This window comes from Hyperolius riggenbachi, chromosome 6, assembly GCF_040937935.1.
Source record: "Hyperolius riggenbachi isolate aHypRig1 chromosome 6, aHypRig1.pri, whole genome shotgun sequence".
Taxonomy (NCBI): domain Eukaryota; kingdom Metazoa; phylum Chordata; class Amphibia; order Anura; family Hyperoliidae; genus Hyperolius; species Hyperolius riggenbachi.
This window is the reverse complement of record NC_090651.1, coordinates 268,561,418-268,585,120: the sequence shown is the minus strand read 5'-3', so window position 1 is coordinate 268,585,120 and position 23,703 is coordinate 268,561,418. Positions and strand designations below refer to the sequence as shown.

Sequence of the window (23,703 nt, the reverse complement as noted above, 5' to 3'; positions counted from 1 at the left end):
TAAAAAAATAATGTAATTAATGAAATTGCTTACTTTTGATGATATTCATTTATTTACTCAATGTAATGATGTTCCTCTCCCTTTCCTCTGCCTGATTTACATTCTGAAATGTGTTATAGGTGATCACTGTGTATAGTTTCCAGCTGCACTCACCAACAAGACAGTTCCAATTTGTTGCCACCTCACAAACCAGGAGCCCCTGAGGAGTCCTACTGGACGAAACGCGTAGAGCGTGGCCAGAGCGTCGTGACGTCATACACCCCGGGAGAATCCAGGCCGCGTGTGGGAAACTGTCAGCAGGAGCCGCCAGAGGGAGAGGGGAATACTGGAGTGGGACGCCGCGTAGCTGACCCTCTGAGTGCCCGATTGGAAGGCTGACCTATGCCTGATGTGTGCTTTGATACTTCTGGAGGCGTAAGTGTAATTCTGCATTGGCGTAAGGAGCTGATGTTATACAGTATCACGCGTTGGTGTTTTTTATATTTGTCTTCTATATGGATCTGGATTAAATACCTTTTGTATATCAAAAGTGGTCGTGTGGATGGTTTATGCAGAGGTTGCCTGTGTGCTTGCAATAATACACTAGATCTACCTGGTTTGTAAGGTGGCAGCTATTTGGAACTGTCTTGTTGATTAGCGCAGCTGGAAATACAGTGATTTTATTGTTCTGGGAACACTTTGCTGAAGTTACTTACTAATCTACAAGTCTGTAAGAAATTTGGAGACTGGCTTTTTGTGGCGCAGTTTGAACTTTCTTTTAATATTATAGGTGATGACAGTTTAAGTCCTGTCAAATTGTACACAGAGGGAGAGAGACTAGCACTCAAAACTGCTCCTTTGTCCCAGGGTAAAGAAGAGTAAAGAATTCAGTGGGGTGCCCAGACCTATGAGCCCAAGTGTACCAATTGAGGTACAATATCAAGTAGGATGAACAGGTCGGCACCATCCACCCTATTTGCTAAGACCTGGTCTCCCAGAATGGTCTAGGGCAGTGGTTCCCAACCTTTTTGGAGTCGTGACACATCAAATCAAATGTTCAGATCTCCGTGACACGTAGACTAAATGCATGTAATGAGAGACAGCGTTTCCCCACTAAATGCACATAAGAGACGGTGGTTCACCAGTAAATGCAGGTAATGACAGACAGCCTTTCACCAGTAAATGCACATAATGAGAGACAGCGTTTCCCCAGTAAATGCACATAAGAGACCTCTTTTCACCAGTAAATGCACATAAGAGACAGCTTTTCACCAGTGAATGCACATAAGAAGAGACCTCTTCTCACCAGTAAATGCACATAATAAGAGACAGCTTTTCACCAGTAAATGCACATAATGACAAACAGCCAGTTGTCCCCATTATATGTAGCCAGGGATATATGTGCCCAGTATATGTAGCCAGAGGTATATGTCCCCAGTATATGTAGGCAGGTGTATATGTGCCCAGTATATGTAGTCAGGGGTATATGTGCCCAGTATATGTAGCTAGAGGTATATGTGCCCAGTATTTGTAGGCAGGGGTATATGTGCCCAGTATATGTAGAAAAGGGTATATGTGCCTAGTATATGTAACCAAGGGTATATGTGCCCAGTATATGTAGCAAAGGGTATATGTGTCCAGTATATGTAGCCAGGGGTATATGTGCCCAGTATATGTAGCCAGAGGTATATGTGCCCAGTATATGTATCAAACAATCCGAAACAGTCTGTATGCATGTTGGATTATTATGGCTCTGTACAATTTAACAAGCTGACACATCATTGCATTCCAGCGGTTCTGGAGGTGTGTTTAGCTGTTTAGCTTCTAAGGGTACAATGGTTAATTTGCATATATTCAGCAGTGGTGCTCTGGGAGACATCTCAAGCTCACTCCAACCTGAATTATCGCAAATTCTTTCTGTTTTAGGAAAGCAAATTTTTGTTTTTCTTAACATCTTAGTAAGGGGGCTTTTAGGACCATTGTAGTCCCTTACACACTCCAATGAGTTCTGGGTCACCATGAGCTTGCTGGTTAGTCTGTACCTCTCGGTTTACAAGCCCTACTCCATAGAGCCAGATTAATCCATGCCATGCACTGATGAGGATCAAACAATCCGAAACAGTCTGTATGCATGTTGGATTATTATGGCTCTGTACAATTTAACAAGCTGACACATCATTGCATTCCAGCGGTTCTGGAGGTGTGTTTAGCTTCTAAGGGTACAATGGTTAATTTGCATATATTCAGCAGTGGTGCTCTGGGAGACATCTCAAGCTCACTCCAACCTGAATTATCGCAAATTCTTTCTGTTTTAGGAAAGCAAATTTTTGTTTTTCTTAACATCTTAGTAAGGGGGCTTTTAGGACCATTGTAGTCCCTTACACACTCCAATGAGTTCTGGGTCACCATGAGCTTGCTGGTTAGTCTGTACCTCTCGGTTTACAAGCCCTACTCCATAGAGCCAGATTAATCCATGCCATGCACTGATGAGGATCAAACAATCTGAAACAGTCTGTATGCATGTTGGATTATTATGGCTCTGTACAATTTAACAAGCTGACACATCATGGCATTCCAGCGGGTCTGGAGGTGTGTTTAGCTTCTAAGGGTACAATGGTTAATTTGCATATATTCAGCAGTGGTGCTCTGGGAGACATCTCAAGCTCACTCCAACCTGAATTATCGCAAATTCTTTCTGTTTTAGGAAAGCAAATTTTTGTTTTTCTTAACATCTTAGTAAGGGGGCTTTTAGGACCATTGTAGTCCCTTACACACTCCAATGAGTTCTGGGTCACCATGAGCTTGCTGGTTATTCAGTATATGTAGCAAAGGGTATATGTGCCCAGTATATGTAGCCAGGGGTATATGTGCCCAGTATATGTAGCCAGAGGTATATGTAGCCAGAGGTATATGTGCCCAGTATATGTAGCCAGGGGTATATGTGCCCAGTATATGTAGCCAGGTGCCCCCCCCCCCCCCAGGAGGAGAGAGCGAGGGAAGGAAAGCGGCACCTCAGGGTGCTCTCCCTCCCTCGTTCTCTCCTCCGGAACGAAGTGCGGTGGCTGGCAGAGGGGCGGAACTTACCTTCCGTGTCTCCGTCTGGTCTCGTCGCAGGCGCGGGATGATTTGCCACTACTCTGGTCTGATCCAGAGCAGCGGCTGCGGCACCGGAACTTCCGGCGCTTGGAGCGACACGGAAGGTAAGTCCCGCCCGCTGCAAACGCCTGACCGCAGTTAGTTTGGAGGAGAGAGCAAGGGAGGAAGAGCACCCTAAGATCAGAGAAGGGGGGGAGATGGCCCCCTTCGCCGCTGCCCACAGCTCTCCCTCCACTGCGCTGCTCTCCTCCGAGAGCTGACACTGCGACACATACCCGAAGCTGCCGCGACACATGTATGTGTCGCGGCACATGGGTTGGGAACCACTGGTCTAGGGGATGGGGTTCTGCATAGCTAAACAGCCTAGGCTAAGCATCACTGGGAGGGCGTGGTTTGATACCAATTTACAGCAATATATAGATATAGGAAGTAATTCTGATGCTCGCTGCAATTGATTAGTGGTTTTTTTTTTTTTTTTTGCATCCTGTTTGTGCATGAAAAAAATTGCCCTGTGCATCTATTTTTCACATGTGGTGAGAAATCCTATTTCTAGTGTACTTTTCTACAACTTCTAAAATAGCATGTAAACCAATTGACAACAGTAAAAATCAATTTCGGAAAAACACAAACTAAAATGCTATTGCATTGAGACACAAACAAAAAACAAAAATGGTTGCAATTATGTACTTTTAAATGTATGCCCGGCCTAACAATAAAAAACAGAGAACATGGGGCCCTCTCCTACACAAGTGTGTAACCAGCCTAATAACTGAAAACCTGGACAGCATGGTGCTCTCCCTTCCAAGCAATTGTTAAAGAAAATGTGTGCTCCCTCTTTAAATTGTAAAAGTTTCACCAATTGATTCAGAAAAAAAAATATTTTATAGGTGAAAACATTAATGAGACTTAATGAGACTGAAGCTGCTGCAATGCAACATTGCCATGGGCAGTGATGCTCGGATACCCCCGATCACAAATTCGAGTAAATCCGTACACGGCAGAATCGAAATCCAGATACGCCGTGATCGTGAATTGTATTTGAATAGGTGCTCCAAATTCGACTCGGATTTTAGCCGTGATTACATGTAGAATCCACAATCACGGCTGTGATCACAGATTTGACTTTAACGTTAATAGCAAAGGTCCCATACATGCTACAATCACCAAAATTGCATGGATTATAAAGGTGATCAGTGGCTACAACTTAAAGGGACACTGAGGAGTGCCCGAATTTAAAAGACTGCACTTACCTGGGGCTTCCTCCAGTCCACTGCAGGCTGCAAGGTCCCCTCTGGAGGCGCACAGAGAAGAGCCAGGAAGACACTGGGGAACCTTGCGGCCTGCGGTGGGCTGGAGGAAGCCCCAGGTAAGTGCAGTCTTTTAAATTCGGGCACTCCTCAGTGTCCCTTTAAAAAAATTCAAAAAAGACTTTGAGTTTTTGAGAAAATTGATTTTAAAGTTTCAAATGAAAAAAAGTATTTGTGATTAAAAACCCACCAAAACCTGCCAACTTCAGTGGTTAATAGCAAACACCAAATTTGCCAGACATGTTAAGAAGAACAGTGGGAACAAGAGGAAAAAGATCTTATTGTTTTTGAGAAAATTGATTTTAAAGTTTCAAAGGAAAAAGTATACATGTACAGTGGGTTGCAAAAGTATTCAGCCCCCTTGAAGTTTTCCACATTTTGTCACATTACTGCCACAAACATGTATCAATTTTATTGGAATTCCACGTGACAGACCAACACAAAGTGGTGTACACGTGAGAAGTGGATCGAAAATCATACATGATTCCAAACATTTTTTACAAATAAATAACTGCAAAGTGGGGTGTGCGTAATTATTCGGCCCCCTGAGTCAATACTTTTTGCTGTAATTACAGCTGCCAGTCTTTTAGGGTATTTCTCTACCAGCTTTGCACATCTAGAGACTGAAATCCTTTCCCATTCTTCTATGCAAAACAGCTCCAGCTCAGTCAGACTAGATGGACAGTGTTTGTGAACAGCAGTTTTCAGATCTTGCCACAGTTTCTCGATTGGATTTAGATCTGGACTTTGACTGGGCCATTCTAACACATGGATATGTTTTGTTTTAAACAATTCCATTGTTGCCCTGGCTTTATGTTTAGAGTCATTGTCCTGCTGGAAGGTGAACCTCCACCCCAGTCTCAAGTCTTTTGCAGTTTCCAAGAGGTTTTCTTCCAAGATTGCCCTGTATTTGGCTCCATCCATCTTCCCATCAACTCTGACCAGCTTCCCTGTCCCTGCTGAAGAGATGCACCCCCGAGCATGATGCTGCCACCACCATATTTGACAGTGGGGATGGTGTGTTCAGAGTGATGTGCAGTGTTAGTTTTCTGCCACACATAGCGTTTGCATTTTGACCAAAAAGTTCAATTTTGGTCTCATCTGACCAGAGCATCTTCTTTCACATGGTTGCTGTGTCCCCCACATGGCTTGTGGCAAACTGCAAACGGGACTTCTTAGGCTTTCTGTTAAAAATACCTTTCTTCTTGCCACAACTTTGTACAGTGCATGACTAATAGTTGTCCTATGGACAGAGTCTCCCACCTGAGCTGTAGATCTCTGCAGCTCGTCCAGAGTCACCATGGGCCTCTTGACTGCATTTCTGATCAGCGCTCTCCTTGTTTGGCCTGTGAGTTTAGGTGGATGGCCTTGTCTTGGTAGGTGTACAGTTGTGCCATACTCCTTCCATTTCTGAATGATCGCTTGAACAGTGCTCCGTGGGATGTTCAAGGCTTTGGAAATCTTTTTGTAGCCCAAGCCTGCTTTAAATTTCTCAATAACTTGATCCCTGACCTGTCTTGTGTGTTGTTGCTCCCAATATTCTCTTAGACAACCTCTGAGGCTGTCACAGAGCAGCTGTATTTGTACTGACATTAGATTACACACAGGTGCACTCTATTTAGTCATTAGCACTCATCAGGCAATGTCTATAGGCAACTGACTGCACTCAGATCAAAGGGGGCCGAATAATTATGCACACACCACTTTGCAGTTATTTATTTGTAAATAATGTTTGGAATCATGTATGATTTTCGTTCCACTTCTCATGTGTACACCACTTTGTGTTGGTCTTTCATGTGGAATTCCAATAAAATTGATTCATGTTTGTGGCAGTAATATGACAAAATGTGGAAAACTTCAAGGGGGCTGAATACTTTTGCAACCCACTGTAAATGCGGTAAATACATTAACTGTCATTTACCACATTTAAAATTGATTTTCTTAAAAAACTATACTTTTTTTGAAAAATGTTTTCCCCTTGTTCCCACTGATCTACTTAACATGTCCTGCAAATCTGGTGCTTATAGCATGTAAGGGGGCTTTGCTATTAACCGCTAAAGTCGGCGGGGTTTCAGGTAATAATCACGGCTCGTGATAACGGCTAAATCCGTGATCAGGACCCGGATTTGGACCACGATCACAGGTGCATTCGGAACTGAATCAGTGATCGAGAGGTGATCACGAATTCGGAATCCAACCTTGTGATCAGGAAAAACAGCTCATGATCACGGGTTACCGGTGATCACAAGGCCGTGAAGAGAAACGCTGGCCATGGGTTAAAAATGCTAATCTCCCCACAAAAAAATGAAATAAAATTGATTTTCTCAAAAGCCACAAGGTCTTCAGAAGAAAATCTTTTTCCTCTCCTACGGTTTTTCTCAAATCCTGATTTTCCTCCAGAATTGAACCCTTTAGCCATCCAGTGGTGGATGATCAAAGGTCTGGTTATTGTAGAGTCTATGGGCCTGATTCAATTATTCTGTGTATATTCTTGCTTGCTGGTGGCTGAACCACTTGCTAACCGCCTAATGCAGGATGGCGGCGGCAAAGCGGCTCTGTTGTTCCTCTGCGACACCATATGGCGTCATCTCGTGAGCTCCAGTCAGTAAACACAGCAGACCCCAGTGATCAGCCTGCCAGCCAGTGTTCTGGCAGGCTTTTTTTAGGTAATTTACATTACAATTACAATATTTATATATAGTGCTGTACAGAGTACATTGGCTTGTCACTTAACTGTCCCTCGGAGGGGCTCCCAATCTAATCCCTGCCATAGCCATATGCCTATAAATGTATCTATGTGTATTGTGTAGTGTATGTAATGTAGCCCAAGGCCAATTTAGAGGGGGGGAGGGGGGGATAGATTTAAAAATGTGTGGTTTTTTTTTTCAAAAATATAGCTCTGTTTTCATTAATAAAAAAAAAAAAAAATTAGCAGCAGCAATCAAATAAAACCAAAAGAAGGCTCTATTTGTGAGAAGAAAAGGGGGTAAAATTCATTTGTGTGCTAAGTTGTATGACCGAGCAATAAACCGTTAAATTTGTGAAGTGCCAAATTGTAATAAATGTCCTGGTCACTAGGGGGGTATAAACCTCTGGTTCTGAAGAGGTTAAAAGGCATTTTATTGATACGATGTAAAAATATCACCTAAAACTCAGAGTAAACATAGGAGATTAAGTGAATTGGAGCGGGCCCTACAATTATTAGTGGTAAAATCCCTAATGTGCAAATATTTATTATTATTTTATGCTCCCTACTTCTGAGCTTTTACTTACTACAGATTTTCCATTATTTTAGGTCTATTTGTGAACCTGGCTTTGTCCACTTTTGAGCTTACCTGTTCCACTGATCCCTTTAGAAAAGGTTTGCTCTCTAGCCTATAAAATTGTCTCCCGGATGATAGCAAACCCCCTTTCCTGTCCCTTTGGGAATGACATATGGGTGTATTCCTGATGGATGAGGAATGGGGATAGTGCTTGGAGACATTAGCTAAAGGAAGCCTCATAGTTTGGCTGTTGAGGTCTCCCTCTGCCTCCTTCACTGTACTTACCTCACTCACTCTTCATTAGCTGCATCTTATGCAGAACTTTAAGACCGCGGTCCTCAAGAGGTTAAGAAGTGCTAAGATGCACTTAATTGTTCACATAGTAGCTCTGCATTTTAACTACAATCAATAATGACCTGGTGTAGTAGCTGCCATGTGTTGTTGTTCATCTGAGGTTGTCTTTACCTCATTTTAAGACCTGCTAAGATTATTTTTCATTATGTCCTGATGCACAAAACCTTAAAATAGAACAGAAATGGAAAAAGGTATACTTTCTTTTTCTGTCACCTGACTCAATCATTCCTGCAACCCTGACAGTGGTAGAAAATATTTTCAATAAAAAAGGAAAACCTTTTAGCTATAAGTAATGCCAGGCCATGACTGCTCTATCACCCACCTAGCTATCTACTGTGAGCCTTCCTCCCTATTAATATCTAATTATAAAAAACAAGGTCTTCCAATCTCTATCTCCCCAAGATTGTTGTCCAGTCACTCAGAAGGCAGGTGCAAAGAAGCTGTATACTTGGAAGATGGGATGTGGCTTAGCACAGAGAAAAATTGGGCATAGCCAAATGAGGACAATACAGGGTCTAGGGGAGCATTGTTTGCTGCAAAGGGATAGATGATTTTGCAGGAACAGTGGGCTATTGTATATTGCAAAACACAAATACCTCATTTGCTCTCGTCCCGTCTTATTTGCTGTTTGTGTGAGCAATAACTATAACATGCGCTGATATGCTAAATTTTAAGATTTTCCTGACAGCGGTCCTTTAATGTGGATAGCTGTGGGGAAAAACACTTGGGGGGGGGGGGGGGGGGGGAAGGGGGGCTATGATAGCAAGTTTTGTTGAGGAACATGAAAGTATTTATTGTTGGAGAACATAGCAATGCTTAAAAGGAACCTTAACTGAGAGGGATATGGATGTTTCCTTTTAAACAATACCTGTTGCCTGGCAGCCCAGCTAATCTCTTTGGCTGCAGTAAAAAATGGCTGAATCACACACCTGAAACAAGCATGCAGCTAATCCTGTCTGACTTCAGCCAGAGCACCTGATCTGTATGCTTGTTGAGGGGCTGTGGCTAAAAAGTATTAGAGGCACAGGATCAGCAGAAAGTCAGGCAACTGGTATTGTTTTAAAAAGAAAAATCCATATCCTTCTCGGTTTAGGTTCCCTTTAAAGTCAGCTTTTTTAGGCATGTACGGTAATTTCTCTATATGTTCAACCTTATAAAATAATCTCCTTAAGCTACACCCTAAGGCATCTTGTTTTCACTTCAAAGGGCTAGAGTACCTTGAAAACCATGTGGCATATTCACAAACGTTGTTAGTGCGCACAGCAATTTTACCACTACTTAGGCCTGTTATTTAGTGCACAATGTGCATATAACGTAACCTAGGTGATGTGTATGTTGCTAGTATAAGCAAGTAGTTATGCAGGAAAAAGTTAGCAGATAAAATGGTCTCACCTGGTTGACCCAGAAATAAGAGGTTATTGCCTGATTTTTTTCATCCTAATAAAATAAAAATAATAATGATGACAGTACTAATAACATTATACAAAAACAAAAACAAAAAAATCTGACAATGAACACTTGCACTGAGAAAACTGACCCTTTTCTGCAAAATAATGTGTTAATTTGGCCCACACTACTCACTCTGCACATATATTTCCATGCTACATTTGTTTTACAAGGTAGGATTGATATGACTGTGAATAGTTAGCTGTAGGGAAGGTCGGAAATGCCGATATCTGATTCCACAATGCCGATATCTGATTTCCGCCAATGTCAAATACCAATTCAGCAAATTCCTGATTTTGACTGGTAAGTATTGGACCAATCAGAGAATGCAGAAGTTTGGAGGATTGGAATGTAAATGCAGAGAATGCAGACTCAGAATATCATTGAAATTTTACGCCGATCACAACACTCAGGAATACTCTCTAGTACCCGAGTCTTGTGATTGGTCCAAAATTACTGTGGTCATCCAATTTTCGCAGAAAAATGTTGCATTCTCTGATTGGTCTAATGGTCTTCTGAGTTCTGTGATTGGACTAAAATCACCAAGTTGCGGTAAATCAGATTTAAGTGGAAATCTGATTCCCATTTTCCAATTTTGTAGCGATCGAAAATGCTGATTTCTGATCAGAAATGTGGAAATGTAAATTCTGTGGCATCCGAATGAGCATCACTAGTTAGCTGTGGGTTTTAGAGATACGTTGACTTTCACCTGGAGGTACTAGGGATTTAATATTGCAACATTATCAAAAGAATAATTTAAAGGACAAATGTAATGAGAGGGATATGGAGGCTGCCATATTTATTTCCTTTTATACAATACCAGTTGCCTGGCTATCCTGCCGACCCTTTGCTTCTAATACTTTTAGCCATAGCCCCTGAACAAGCATGCAGCAGATCAGGTATTTCTGACATTATTGTCAGATCTGACAAGATTAGCTGCATGCTTGTTTCTGGTGTTATTAAGACACTACTGCATCAAAATAGATCAGCAGGACTGCCGGGCAACTGGTATTGTTTAAAGAGACTCCGTAACAAAAATTGCATCCTGTTTTTTATCATCCTACAAGTTCCAAAAGCTATTCTAATATGTTCTGGCTAACTGCAGCACTTTATACTATGACTGTCTCTGTAATAAATCAATGTATCTTTCCCCTGTCAGACTTGTCGGCCTGTGTCTGGAAGGCTGCCAAGTTCTTCAGTGTTGTGGTTCTGCTATGAACTCACCTTTCCTGGCCCCTCTATGCACACTGCCTGTGTGTTATTTAGATTAGAGCAGCTTCTCTCTTCTCTCTTATCTTTTACAAGCTGGATAAATCGTCCTCTGAGCTGGCCGGGCTTTCACATACTGAGGAATTACAAACAAGGGCAAAGCTGTTTGCAGGAAGAAAAGAGCAGCCTGAAACTTCAGTGCATGGGGAAAGAAACACACAAATGATCTCTTGAGATTGAAAAGGAAGGGTGTATACAGCCTGCTTGTGTATGGATGTATTTTTCTATGTGTGGACATACTGTACATCAATCTACTTCCTGTTTTGGTGGCCATTTTGTTTGTTTACAAACAAACTTTTTAAAACTGTTTTTAACCACTTTTAATGCGGCGAGGAGCGGTGAAATTGTGACAGAGGGTAATAGGAGATGTCCCCTAACGCACTGGTATGTTTAGTTTTGTGCGATTTTTAACAATACAGATTCTCTTTAAAGAGAACCCGAGGTGGGATTTAATTATGTTACTGGGGCACAGAGGCTGGTTGTGCACACTAAGACAAGTCTCTGTTGCCCCATGGTGTGCCTCCATGTCCCCCCTGCGCGCCGCTATACCCCCGCAGTGCTGGCGACACGCAGCGCGTCGCCAGCACAATGTTTACCTATGCGCTGTCAGTCAGCGCCGCTCCCCCGCCTCCTCCGCATCGGCGCTACCCGTCCGCGTCACTTCCCTCTTATCAGCAGGAAGGAAGGGACACGGGCGGGTAGCGCCGATGCGGAGGAGGCGGGGAGCGGCGCTGACAGACAGCGCTTAGGTAAACATTGTGCTGGCGACACGCTGCGTGTCGCCAGCACTGCGGGGGCTATAGCGGCGTGCAGGGGGGACATGGAGGCACACCATGGGGCAACAGAGGCTGGTGTTAGTGTGCACAACCAGCCTCTGTGCCCCAGTAACATAATTAAATCCCACCTTGGGTTCTCTTTAAAAGGAAATTGATATGGAGGCTGCCATATTTCACTCACTACAGTTGTCCTTTAAGCCAGGGGTCCCCAACCTTTTTCGGCCCGGGGACCACTTACTGACCAAATTTTTCTCCGGGGCCCGGGGGGGGGGGGGGGGGCAGGTTATTGCGCGCACGACCTAGTGGACAATGTCGTGCGCAGCGGGTTATGGGGGGAGGGGCTGGGGTGCGGCAGCATAGCTAGCATAGTTGCCCCAGTATAGGGAGTTTAGTTGCCCCAGTATGGCTAGTATAGTTACCCCAGTGTAGCTAGTATAGTGCCCCAGTATAGCTAGGATTGTGACCAGTATAGCTAGTATTGTGACCAGTATGGGTAGGTAGTGCCCTAGTATAGTGCCCAGTATAGCTAATATAGTGTCCAGTATGGGTAGGTAGTGCCCCAGTATAGCTAGTAAAGTGCCCAGTATAGTGCCCCAGTATAGCTAGGAAAGTGCCCAGTATAGTGCCCCAGTATGGCTAGTAAAGTGCCCAGCATGGCTAGGCTAGTATAGTTACCCCAGTATAGCTAGTATAGTGCCCCAGCATGGCTAGTAAAGTGCCCAGCATGGCTAGTATAGTGCCCAGCATGGCTAGTATAGTGCCCCAGCATGGCTAGTATAGTGCCCCAGCATGGCTAGTATAGTGCCCCAGCATGGCTAGTATAGTGCCCCAGTATGGCTAGTATAGTGCCCAGCATGGCTAGTATAGTGCCCAGCATGGCTAGTATAGTGCCCCAGTATGGCTAGTATAGTGCCCCAGTATGGCTAGTATAGTGAACAGCTATAGCTAGTATAGTGCCCAGTATGCGTAGGTGGTGCCCCCGCGGCCGCCGCTTCTGTTACCTTATGAGCGGGCGGCCGCTTCCGGATTCCCCCAGGCGCCGCTCTCCTTCATGCAGTACTATCTCCTCCTATAACAGCAGCACGTCTTGCGTCTGCTGTAAGGAGGGAAGGAGGTGGGGCAGCGGCTTCCTGTAGCGGCGATATGCATCGCCGCTACCATGGGAACCGCTGCCCAGCCTTCTTCCCTCCTTACAGCAGACGCAAGACGCGCTGCTGTTATAGGAGGAGATAGTACTGCATGAAGGAGAGCGGCGCCTGGGGGAATCCAGAAGCGGCCGCCCGCTCATAAGGTAACATGAGTGGCGGCCGCGGAGGGGAGGGGCGAGATGACAGACCCGCCGCGGCCCAGCTGGAAACTGCCAACGGACCGGCAGTGGGCCGCGGCCCGGTGGTTGGGGACCCCTGCTTTAAGCCACATGATACCTAATAATTATGTGATTAAACTTTTTCTGATGCTTAAGAGCTTCTGCAGTGCATAAACCTAACCCTAAGGGCCCTTTTACACTTAATGCGTTGGTATGCTTTAGTATTCGTTAGTGTGCATTGGTATGCGTTTTTTTCCACAGCAGTGCACTGTGAAAAAGCTTTCAGTTAAAACGCGTAGAGTGGGAACTGAGCCATAGGAAAACATGGGTTTTACTTTGAAAATCTGTTGTCTTTCAACATAGTTACATAGTTATTAGGGTTTAAAAAAGACGTACATCCATCAAGTTTAACCAGAAACACCAGCCTGCACCCCCCTGTTGATCCAGAGGAAGGCGAAAAACCCTTACAAGGCATGGTCCAATTAGCCCCAAAAGGGAAAAAAATCCTTCCCGACTCCAGATGGCAATCAGATAAAATCCCTGGATCAACACCAGGGGTGCTCGGATACCCCTTTTTAAAATCCGAATTGATTCGGATCCGGATACCCAGGTACTTTTTGGCATCTGAGTAACCTCGGATATCCGAACCCAATATCCGGCCCTTTTGAAGCTCTCTCTCTCTCTCTCTCTCTCTCTCTCTCTCAATCCGAGTTTGCTCGCATAGTCTATTCGAATTTTAAAAAATATCAGAATTGATATTCAAAGTTCGGATAGTGGAAAAAGTTCGGATTATCTGGGTAATTCAGATATCCAAAATCTTGCTGAGCACCACTGATCAACACCACCGGGCACTACCTAGTAATTATAGCCATGGGTGTTTTTCAACATAGTTACATGGTAAGGTAATTAAATAAAACTGTCAATTTATATTATGTCTTACAGAAAGCCTTTCTGAACTTAAAAAAAACTAAAACGTATAGCAAGGCTAGAGCTGACTAGATCAGTACTGTCCTGCTAGTCTCATGACTACATTTTCTGTAGTGTGTGTGTGGGAGAATGTCCTCTTCAGTACCTGTCACTTTTTTGGAGCTAGGACTAGTGTTGGGCTAGGACCACATTCCTGCTGCTTAGTTCCAGCCAGTCTTAGCTCCTGCAGTCTATTTTGGTTTTGCAGCGATGTGTTAAAAAACATGTTTCCTGATAAAATCTGTAGATTCTGAGTGACGTTGCCGGTGGCTTCAACGGCATTTTATTAATTAGATGTGAAATTATCACTTTGGAGAAAACTTTGGAAAAAAAGTTAATTGAATAAGGGCCTGAGAATGTACAATGCCAGTAGTTGGTAAGACTTAAGGTGCATACATGCATGCTGCCCATCAGTGATCAGAATCTGATCACCTAGGGTGACATTGCTGGCTGGCCTGTACAGAGGCGTTCAGTTATGTAGCTATGCATGGGGGGCTGAGGGAGGAAGAGTGGCGTGTGCAGTGGGGGAGCGGCACAGACAATGCAATTGACAGTTATTGGTCATGGGGAAGGGTTGATGCGCTGGGCAGATTGTTTGCGGGTTGGGGGCTGGTGGCCGCTGTACACATGCCTAACTATCAGCTTAGGCGGTCCTTATCAGCCGCCTTAGTCAGGCCTGTGTACAGGCCCTTATGGTTCAGTGTGCTCCACTTAATTGGTACTGTTTGGTTTTAAGTAGCAAATACTATTGTACTATGGTCAAAGTGAGTGGTCCTTCCATTAAAATCTATACTGATTAATTTGATTTCTTTTTTTTAATTCAATTTGTTTACTAGGAGCAATACAATGGATAGTTACTGAATGACAGCAATTACACTAGGGAACACTCTACAGTAGCACACCAGTGGTAGTCTAAAGGACTGAAAAAAGAATAATTATTATCATCGTTTGCATAGCAAGATACCAGGTTATTTATTATTTTATGACATTTGATTAAAACCCAGGCAAGGATAAGGTTTTGAATGTGAAGGACATGGATGATCTGGGCTAGTGGTTTTTTTTTTTACTGTGTGTTTGGAGAATGAATTTCCTTCTATTTAAATATATTTTAGTATACTATTCTATGATACCAGCTTGGCAAACTATGGGCATCACTCGCCAAACATAAAACACACGCTGAGCATGCCCATGTAAATACTTGTGGTCTATCTCCTCTCTGAGAGTTAGCTCATTCTGTTCAGTAAAAAAATAAACTCCAATGGAACATTTGCAAATGGAAGCCACAAACAAAAATTATCTAAAGGAAAAAAAGGCAAATATGATGAACACATTTTAACTAGTAGCTTACCACTCCCAGAATGGCAAAGATAGAGATGCCTAAAGTCACCGTGGTCACCTGGCTCCAGTTTTGTACAGGTCTTACCCCCTTGTTGTAACCATCCATTAAGTAGTCAGCAAGTCTTCCAAGTGTTGCATTGCTTGACTTAGGTTTCAATTCCATGATTTCTTGACCTTGCATAAAGAACAAAACATGTAAGACATCAAATAATCTACTTCTAACTACTTGCTAAGAAATTGCAGTGCTATAGAGCTGTTTGGTTTTTCTATTTGCTCATGAAAACTGTAAAGATACACAGAAAAGCTGTAAACTTACAAGTTTGAGCAATAAAAGAATAGAAGTGGTATGCGTGATTGATGGGCTGCATAGTTTAACTTTAGCTTAACTGGTGTAGTAGAAACTCTCACCTACCTCCATGGTTTGTATGTTCTCAACAAATTCGTTTGCATATCCCAAAAATGTACCATTAAGCTAACTGTGTCCCTGCCCCGCTGTATATAGAATGTATGTACATCTGTATGTACATCTCCTATGGCTGTTCTTGGGACACTTTTCCCTCCTTCTCTAATCTCAGATATTTAATGTGTGTTTGTGTCATGCTCCTATTTTCGCCCTTTCAACTTCACAAATGTCCTTGAGTCAATTAAAGTCTAATCAGCCCATATAACACAATCATAGTTGTGGATTTCCTTAAGTGTTAAAAAAGCGACCAAACCAAACTCAATTAAAGTGTAATTATATATATATATATATATATATATATATATATATATATATATATATATATATATATATTTATTTTCCCCCCCTAAGCATGCCATGTGAAGGTATACAGTGACTGAAATTAGCTGCATACCAATAGGAAGAGAAGCCCCTGCTAAGGCTAAGGGAATTCAAGTGTGTCGTTCCTGAAAAATGCAGCAAGCACTATGTTTTTTTCCCTACATGTGAATTCAGAAGCAACCTATTGTTTTCAATAGATTAAGATTCCCCATCTGAATTACTGTGCAGGGAGATGCTGCGAATCACCCCTAGTAGAAACAAATTCTTATACATGTAGTTTGTGTGTTATATTTACCCTGTGTTTATGTTGCCACTTTCTGTCTTATTTCTTTGGTTTAACCACTTAACGACCAGCCAACGCCAATAGGCAGCGGCTGGTCGCATGTGGATTTCCATGGAAATGGGCGCTCGTTGGAGCGGCCGTTTCCTATCAGTTCACGGCGGGGGCCTCCGGGAACAGCCTGTGAGCCTCCAATCGCGGCTTGCAGGCTAAATGTAAACACCCGGGGAAGAAATCCCCGGTGTTTACAACATACGGCGCTGCTGTCACAGCTGGGCCGTAAAGGAGATCGGCGATCCCCGGCCTCTGATTGGCTCGGGATCGCCGCCGTCTGATAGGCTGAAGCCTATCTGAGGTGGTACAGGATGGATTTGCGTCCTGTACCGCCCATAGTGATGAGGGGAGGGAGGGAAGGAGAGGGAGGGCAGGAGAGGGAGGGCGGAATAGCGCTGCGGAGGGGAGCTTTGAGGAGCCCCCCCGCAAGGCGCAAGGCACAAGGCAGCGGCGGCGATCAGACCCCCCCAGCAGGACATCCACCTAGCGGGAAACAAAGGCGGGAAGTCTGATCGCCCTGCCTATTACCTGATCTGTGCTGGGGGCTGAAGAGCCCACGCAGCATAGATCTGACAAAACAGCTGCGGTCCTTAAGTGGTTAAGATGCCGTTTCCTATTTGTCCCATGTACAGACTCCCTCTCTTTTTTTATAATGCCAACCTAAATCCCTCTATATGAGTCCCTCCCTAAGTATCGCTGTCATTTATAGGTCTGCTTGATTGCTATCAAGCAGAGTGCTTTCCAACTAGCTGAAATTTAAATGTATTCTCTGTCTGTCTGCCAATGAGAGTAATTTATGCTTTTAAAATAATTATGTATTTTCCTTGATATGTTCACAGTACAAAATGAAATCCAAGTTTGAATACTTCTCATGTTTCAGCAGAAAGAATGATAACGCACCAGTATCAAGATGTTGGATTCCCAGGTGTTACTTTTACCACTAGGCATGGGCAAACATTGCGATTTCGCATCCACGAATCTTACTGTAAACGTTCACATACAATATCTGAATTTCAGCCTCTGTATAACACAGAGGCCTGCAGTAACAGGCATGCACCAGGGTACTAATAATATAAATAATGTTTTGGTTTGGGTACAGCCAACAGAAGTAGGACCAAATTACATACTGGGTGGTGCGCTGATGCGTGGTCGTGTTTGGTTGCTGGGTGCTGAGTGCAGTGGATGCTAGCAGGCTCTCTACCTCCTTTTGCTTGGTTGAAGAGGTGACCTGGCATCAGCAAGAGGGTGGGGTTGAGCCAGCTTTTGTTCTGTAGTTCCACTCCCATTGCAAGCGCACCAGCATAGTGCCAAAGGGAATCAAAGTATTGGCCTTTGCATGACATTCTTATCCACATAGCCTGACACCCTACTGGATTTGATCCAGCAACGTTGCTTGTAGTGGTGAGCTGAAATTAGCCCTCGTAATATTTAAATTATGTGGCGCAGTGGCAGAGGATCCACAGGTGGTGATCAACGTTTTGGACTTAGTCCAACACTTTGATCTAAAGGTGCTGACACCATGCTGGACTACCATCAGCAATGGCTCCCCTAGTGGTGGCCATGTTTTCTTATGTCGGACTATGTCAGACATTGGGCCTGAACTGGAAAATGCCACAGGATTGAAAAGAGTTAATGTCAAAAAAAATACCAAAGAAGGTCCAAACCCACTTATGTTCTCTTTCAGTGTCCAGATTACTTTAAATAAAGTTAATATCTATAAAATAATTTTAAAAAAATTATAAAAAAAATAGTGTGTAAATACCGTATATTCCGGCGTATAAGACGACTGGGCGTATAAGACAACCCCCCAACTTTTCCAGAGTTTGGGATATACTTGCCGTATAAGACTACCCCTCTTCCAACGCACACCAAATAAAAATTAAAAAAACATCATATACTGGTGCTATGTATGAACAGATACTGGTGCTGTACTGTATGTGGTACACAGCACATAACAGTATACAGGCGATTGACTGTTTGGATTGGTCAACTCTCCCACTCCTTAAGTGAATTGGTCAGCTCTCCTTGTCTGTTTATCAGAGCGGTATGGAAGAATAGATCATGCTCGCCCATAAAACACACCTCTTTCACCCTTCTGGCCCATCCTTGTATCCTATTTACCTCCTTCTCTGCCTCTCAGATCTCGCACATGCTCGCCTGCGACGCTTCACTACAGTCCTCAGCATCGAGATCTGAGAGGCGGTAACAGGACAGCTGTGTTCCTGATCCTGTCTCCCTCTTCCTCTCTCTCTCTGCGTTAGCAGTGTAAAATAAACAGTTTACGGCCAGGTCTGAAAAGCTTTCTTGTGTTTCTGGCTAAAATCTCTATAGGAATGTAGGGTTTAAAGAAAAACAGTTTATTTGATACTTCATTAAGTATGCTTTGCATGGAAAGCTGTCTTCACTTGATATTCACACTGGCTCTAAATAAAAATATGTTTCAAGCAAACAGTTTTTTTAAAACTTCACTGGGCATATCTGGTAAGAAGGACCTTAGATTTATATCTGCAGTAAGGAGTTGCAGTGACGATTTAAGATTGTCCAAAAGTGGACACACACATGATACATTTTTTTATATTTCTTTTCAGTTCAAGAAAAACAATAATTTTTTTCTGACTGATTGTAAAACTTTTATTTTCACAAAAATGTATCAGAAAAATCAGCCACTCCCGATCAAATTAAAGTGATGTAAACAGAAAACTCAATGAGAGGTTTTTCTGTACAGCAGATCATTTTTATCAAATTGCCGTGAAATCATATCTTTTTTTATTGCATATTGTGTGGCCACCTTAAATTCAATTGTAATTGAAGATGAATTGGGTAACAAAATATAATGTATAATCAGACTGAAAAATGCTTTTCTTACAATTGATATTAATTACCATTATTTAAGGATGTAAGACATACTTTTTCTCCCAAATAGTGGGAGGAAAAAGTCAGTGTGTCTTATATTCCAAAAGTAAAAAAGTAGAGCCAGGAGTTTCCCCTAGGAGCTCTTATCTATCCAGCAGGGTGATTGGAGTCCTCCATCCGTCTCCTCCATCCATCTCCACCAGCTGTCATCAGAAGATGCCGCCAGTATACATGAATATCATCTTCTTATTAAGGCTGATGGAGACAAACAGAGGAGACAGATGGAGGACTCTGAGCACATTCCAGGATAGGTTCCTGTAGATGGCAGTGTAGTTATTGTAGCTAACATTAGAAATTCTTATAGAAATATCTGCAGCACGCAGCAGCATTGTTAACTAGGGATACAGCATACCGTGGTCTTGTATATTCTAACATGGATTTAGCTATTTCTTGGATTTATGTGGAGGAGGAGTGCTGCTCATTTGGATGTAGGACTGCACATGAGTAATTGGAGCACCTTCTGTGTTACCCCCTGCTTTATAGTTGACTTTCTATAGCATTGGCTAGGTGGTTAGGTCGGTGTGTGAATGGTGTGTGTGTGGGCCGGCATCATTGTTTTTAAAGGATTGACAGATCGGTCAACTGTTTGATTGAGGTGGCAACTAATGGTCCAATTTCTAGCGAAAAATCGTGTAAGCGATCAGAAATTCTTATCGGATTGGTTGTAAATAATCTCAGTTGATGGGCACAATCGATAATGAACGATTATAAAACAATCGTCCGATTGAATTTTCGTCGAACCAAAATTTGGATTTTCTTGTTGGTCGTGATAGATTGGAAGCAATGATTGGTTAGTTGATGGTGTAGTGAACGATTTTTCATCTGATCAGAATTTCTGATCGCTCGAACGATTTTTAACTAGAAATTGGACTGTTAGTGGCCACCTTTAGACTAATTGTCTGGTGTTTTTGCATAATAACGTTTGTACTAATAAATTGACTTCACAGTGCTTTTGGACCTTTGCACAATTATTCCCTGTCTTTCCTTATTGAACATAGTTAGTGTAGCTCTGAGTGTAGTTAGTGTAGCAGGCCGTGAAGTTAGTGTAGTTGTGAGTGTAGTTAGTGTTACTGGTAGGATAGTTAGTGTAGCTGGCAGTGCAGTTAGTGTAGCTGTGAGTGTATTTAATGTAGCTTGGAGTGCACTGAGTCAAGCTAAGAATGTAGTGAGTGAAGCTGTGAGTGTAGTTGAGATGGTAGTTAATGTAGTCGGGTGTAAGCCTTTGGCAGGGCCCTCTCCCCTTGTGTATCTTACTTGACTGTGTGCACTTTACCCAGAATTTGGAACTGGTAATTTTTACCACTACCACTCCAGTTTATGTTCTGGTATGTACTACTATCTGCATTGTGTTGTGTATCTTATTGCTATTACCTGTATTGTTGTATCTATGATTTGTTACCTGTATTGTTCTGTCACCCCAGTTATCATTGTCTGTAATCCTATTTATTGTACAGTGCTGCGTAATATGTTGGCGCTATATAAATCTAATAAATAATAATAATAATAATATTGTCAGTGTAGCGGTTGGGGGCAGCAGGAGTTAGTGTAACTGGGGGGGGCAGCAGGGGTTTGTGTATCTGGGTAGTGTAGCTTAAATAAAGATATTTTGGAGAGATCAGGTCCTAAGATGCACCAATTTAGTTTTTTCCCTTGTCCCCTGACTTTTACCCCCTAAACCTAGATGTGTCTTATATTCCAGAGTCAGCAATCCAGTATATCAGCACACGTATGTTCAATAAGTCACACTCTTTATTGAGCCATTATATATTATAGTGTAACCACACTCCTTGATAAAGGACACTGAGCGGCCCCTGAAACAATTGTTGGTTACAGTGATGCTCATCCAGATTCCAGATACCCGAACTATTCAGATATCTGAACTTTTATCTGGTATCCGAACTCGGATACAGATTCCAGATAGCTGGATAAATCCGGAATGCTCTATCCGAGTAAATCCAGATACGTATTAGGTATCCGGAAATCAGTCCAGATACCTAGTTCGGGTACCCGGATCCGGATAGCGTAAGCCAATTAAAGGGCTTCCAGCAGAAGCCCTAGCAAGTAGCAACCAATCACAGAGGGGAACCCTGGCTAGCCCCCCTGTATATAAGGCGGGCGCCATGATGAGAATCTCCCCCTTGCTTGTGACTGCTCACTGAGTTACATCTCCAGTGCTGTTGGCTAAGTAAGTGCTGTATTCTGTGCTAAACCTAGCGTTATTGCTCCTAAACACCTTTACTACACCAGTATTTTATTGTGTAGTTAGTTGTTAGAGAGAGTACTACTGCTGTGTTAGCTCCATTTACTACAGATATTAAATATTTGTTTTGTGCAGGGTCGGTCCTAGACTTTTTGCTGCAGCTCAACACAATCACACAGGCTGGCTGTGAGTCTGTGACAAACTGCTCTCATCCTCAGCCACTCCATTCCTCCTCAGTCAGGACAGCAGTGCCACCTCCTCCCCTCTGCTGTGCAAGTCAAATGAAACACTGCTGCTCTCCTGCCTCCCCCCTCCTCACTCACTGTTAGACTCCTCACACAGAACAACAAGCTGCTGTCCCCAATGATGACCTCTTCACCTCACTCTCCTGTTCCTTCTCCTCCTTCTCTGACTGCATGCTGTTAATGTAAACACACAGGACATACATGCTGCCCCTGTAATATCTGCCCCTGATGCAAATGTTTCACACTGCTTCATGAGAGAACCGGCCCTGGTTGTGTGCAAATATCACTTTGGGTAATACAATACAAAGAATGAACATTGCATACATTAGCATAGCTTTTCCAGGAAGGTTTTCAAGAATTCAGGACGTGGTACATCCAAAGAAAATGCCGTACTTTCAACTGGACTCCTTTTTGTGTCCTACAAGATGTTCATCACTTACAAAGTGCAACTTCTTCAGTTCTCACACGTTTAAGGAGATTCCTGAGAATTTTATTTTTCACTTCAAACAAAGGGAGTTAACCCCCTTTAGGCGAATGCATGGTGTGTTCGACCCGGCTCATATACATCATCATTGAGCTAAACTTTGACCCCTTACCTCACAGTCAGCAGACACATGGCAGCCAATCAGCTATCCCTCCCACCTGGACCTCCCTCCACCTATTAGAAAGCCACACAGAAGCAATTTTGCAGTCTGTGTTTGGCTTCTGTGTTAGGCAGATCAGGGACAGTGTTTTGTGACAGGGAGAGAGTTAGGTAGGCCTGTGTTCTGTGTCCTCTCAATGCAGATTGTTGTTGCTGCTGCATTGCCCTGAACAGCTAAGCCCTTCTTGGGGCTGATACATTGTTTTTGTTGCTGTTGTATTGCTCTTCTGTGGCCAGTGTTGCTGTTGGAGAAAGGTCTGCTGGTTCTAGTAGTGCACCAACCATAACCCACCTTTACACCACTACTGGCATCTAGTATCCGCTGGCCCCTGTGTAAAACCTCAGTGATGTAGGAGACAGCAAAGTAATCCAAGAGAAGAGACATCCATATGGCAAGATACAGTAATACAATAATTCTAAAGTACTCTAAAGTAATCAAAACATACAAGTTTATTAAACAGGGACGTATCCCATAAAAACAATAAAAACAGATAACCGGCAAGGCTCAATGGCTAACAATATTATGTAACATAGTAAAAGTCAGAAGATGAAGACTGGGACATACAGAGGTTGTCTACAATAGAGTGGCACAACACCTTACCCATCTTTCTCTGCCACCGTCAACCATTTTTGGTTGGGCATTGCATGATTGGATATTCACTGTTTTCTCTTATGTGTGGTTATTGTTTATAGGGGCTCACGGCTCCCTTGGTGTTGGGATATGATTGCCCCTTGTTATATGATTTTATAAATACATACACAGAACTAATGAGTTTTTTATTTTTAGATTTTCTGTTCCCTTTCTCTCATATCATATTGGGCTGTACTCAATAGCAGTCCATCTGAACACTTGGCTTTGGACTCTGGGTCCCTGTACTTATGCTTTTTGGACTTACCTGGATCCTATTTGCACCTGTACACTGCACCTTTATAATATATACTATACACTTGTTTGTATATATTTCATATGTTTTTCACTATTAATTGTATTTTATGCACTTGCACTTTATATCTCCACCCTATTTGTGTGGTCGTCTTATTCATTTTCTACTCTACATGCATTATTTTCACTTGCATTGATTTTATGTAGTTTCCAGCATAAGTACCCTGCAATTCCTATCTTTTCCACTAGATGGCAATCCGTTTATGTGAAAAATGCCTTCTATTTATCACTTTGTAATTTTGTATTTTTATTTAATATACATGATATTGTTCAATCTCTTGTATCTATATGCATCCTATTCTTCACATTTCTATCCTTCATACTTTCTTCTTGTATAGATTCTATTCTATCTACCGCGCATGTCCTAGCCGCTCATTACTTTTAGATAGTGGCGTCATTGGGCTAGCGGTGTCACATGGCACCATGACGTCAGTACAACGTGGCCACATTACCAGAAGCTAGGTTAGCGGCGGATATGTATTTATACAGGGAGCATTTTTTGATTTCTTATCCTCTGATGAAGCAACACGTTTTGCGATAC

General features: G+C 42.8%; 1 protein-coding gene across 1 annotated transcript in view; it reads right to left on the bottom strand.

Moving 5' to 3' along the window:
• LOC137522732 (5-hydroxytryptamine receptor 3A-like) overlaps positions 1 to 15,215 on the bottom strand; it is a 64,965-nt gene extending 49,750 nt beyond the window's left edge. The window contains exons 1-2 of the mRNA XM_068242791.1: positions 15,111 to 15,215; positions 9,392 to 9,436 (exon numbers count right to left, since the gene is read on the bottom strand). Coding sequence (XP_068098892.1) covers positions 9,392 to 9,436; positions 15,111 to 15,206 — 141 coding nt within the window. The 5' untranslated portion in view covers positions 15,207 to 15,215. The remainder of the gene's footprint in view (positions 1 to 9,391; positions 9,437 to 15,110) is intronic.
• Between the last annotated feature and the right edge of the window lie 8,488 nt (positions 15,216 to 23,703).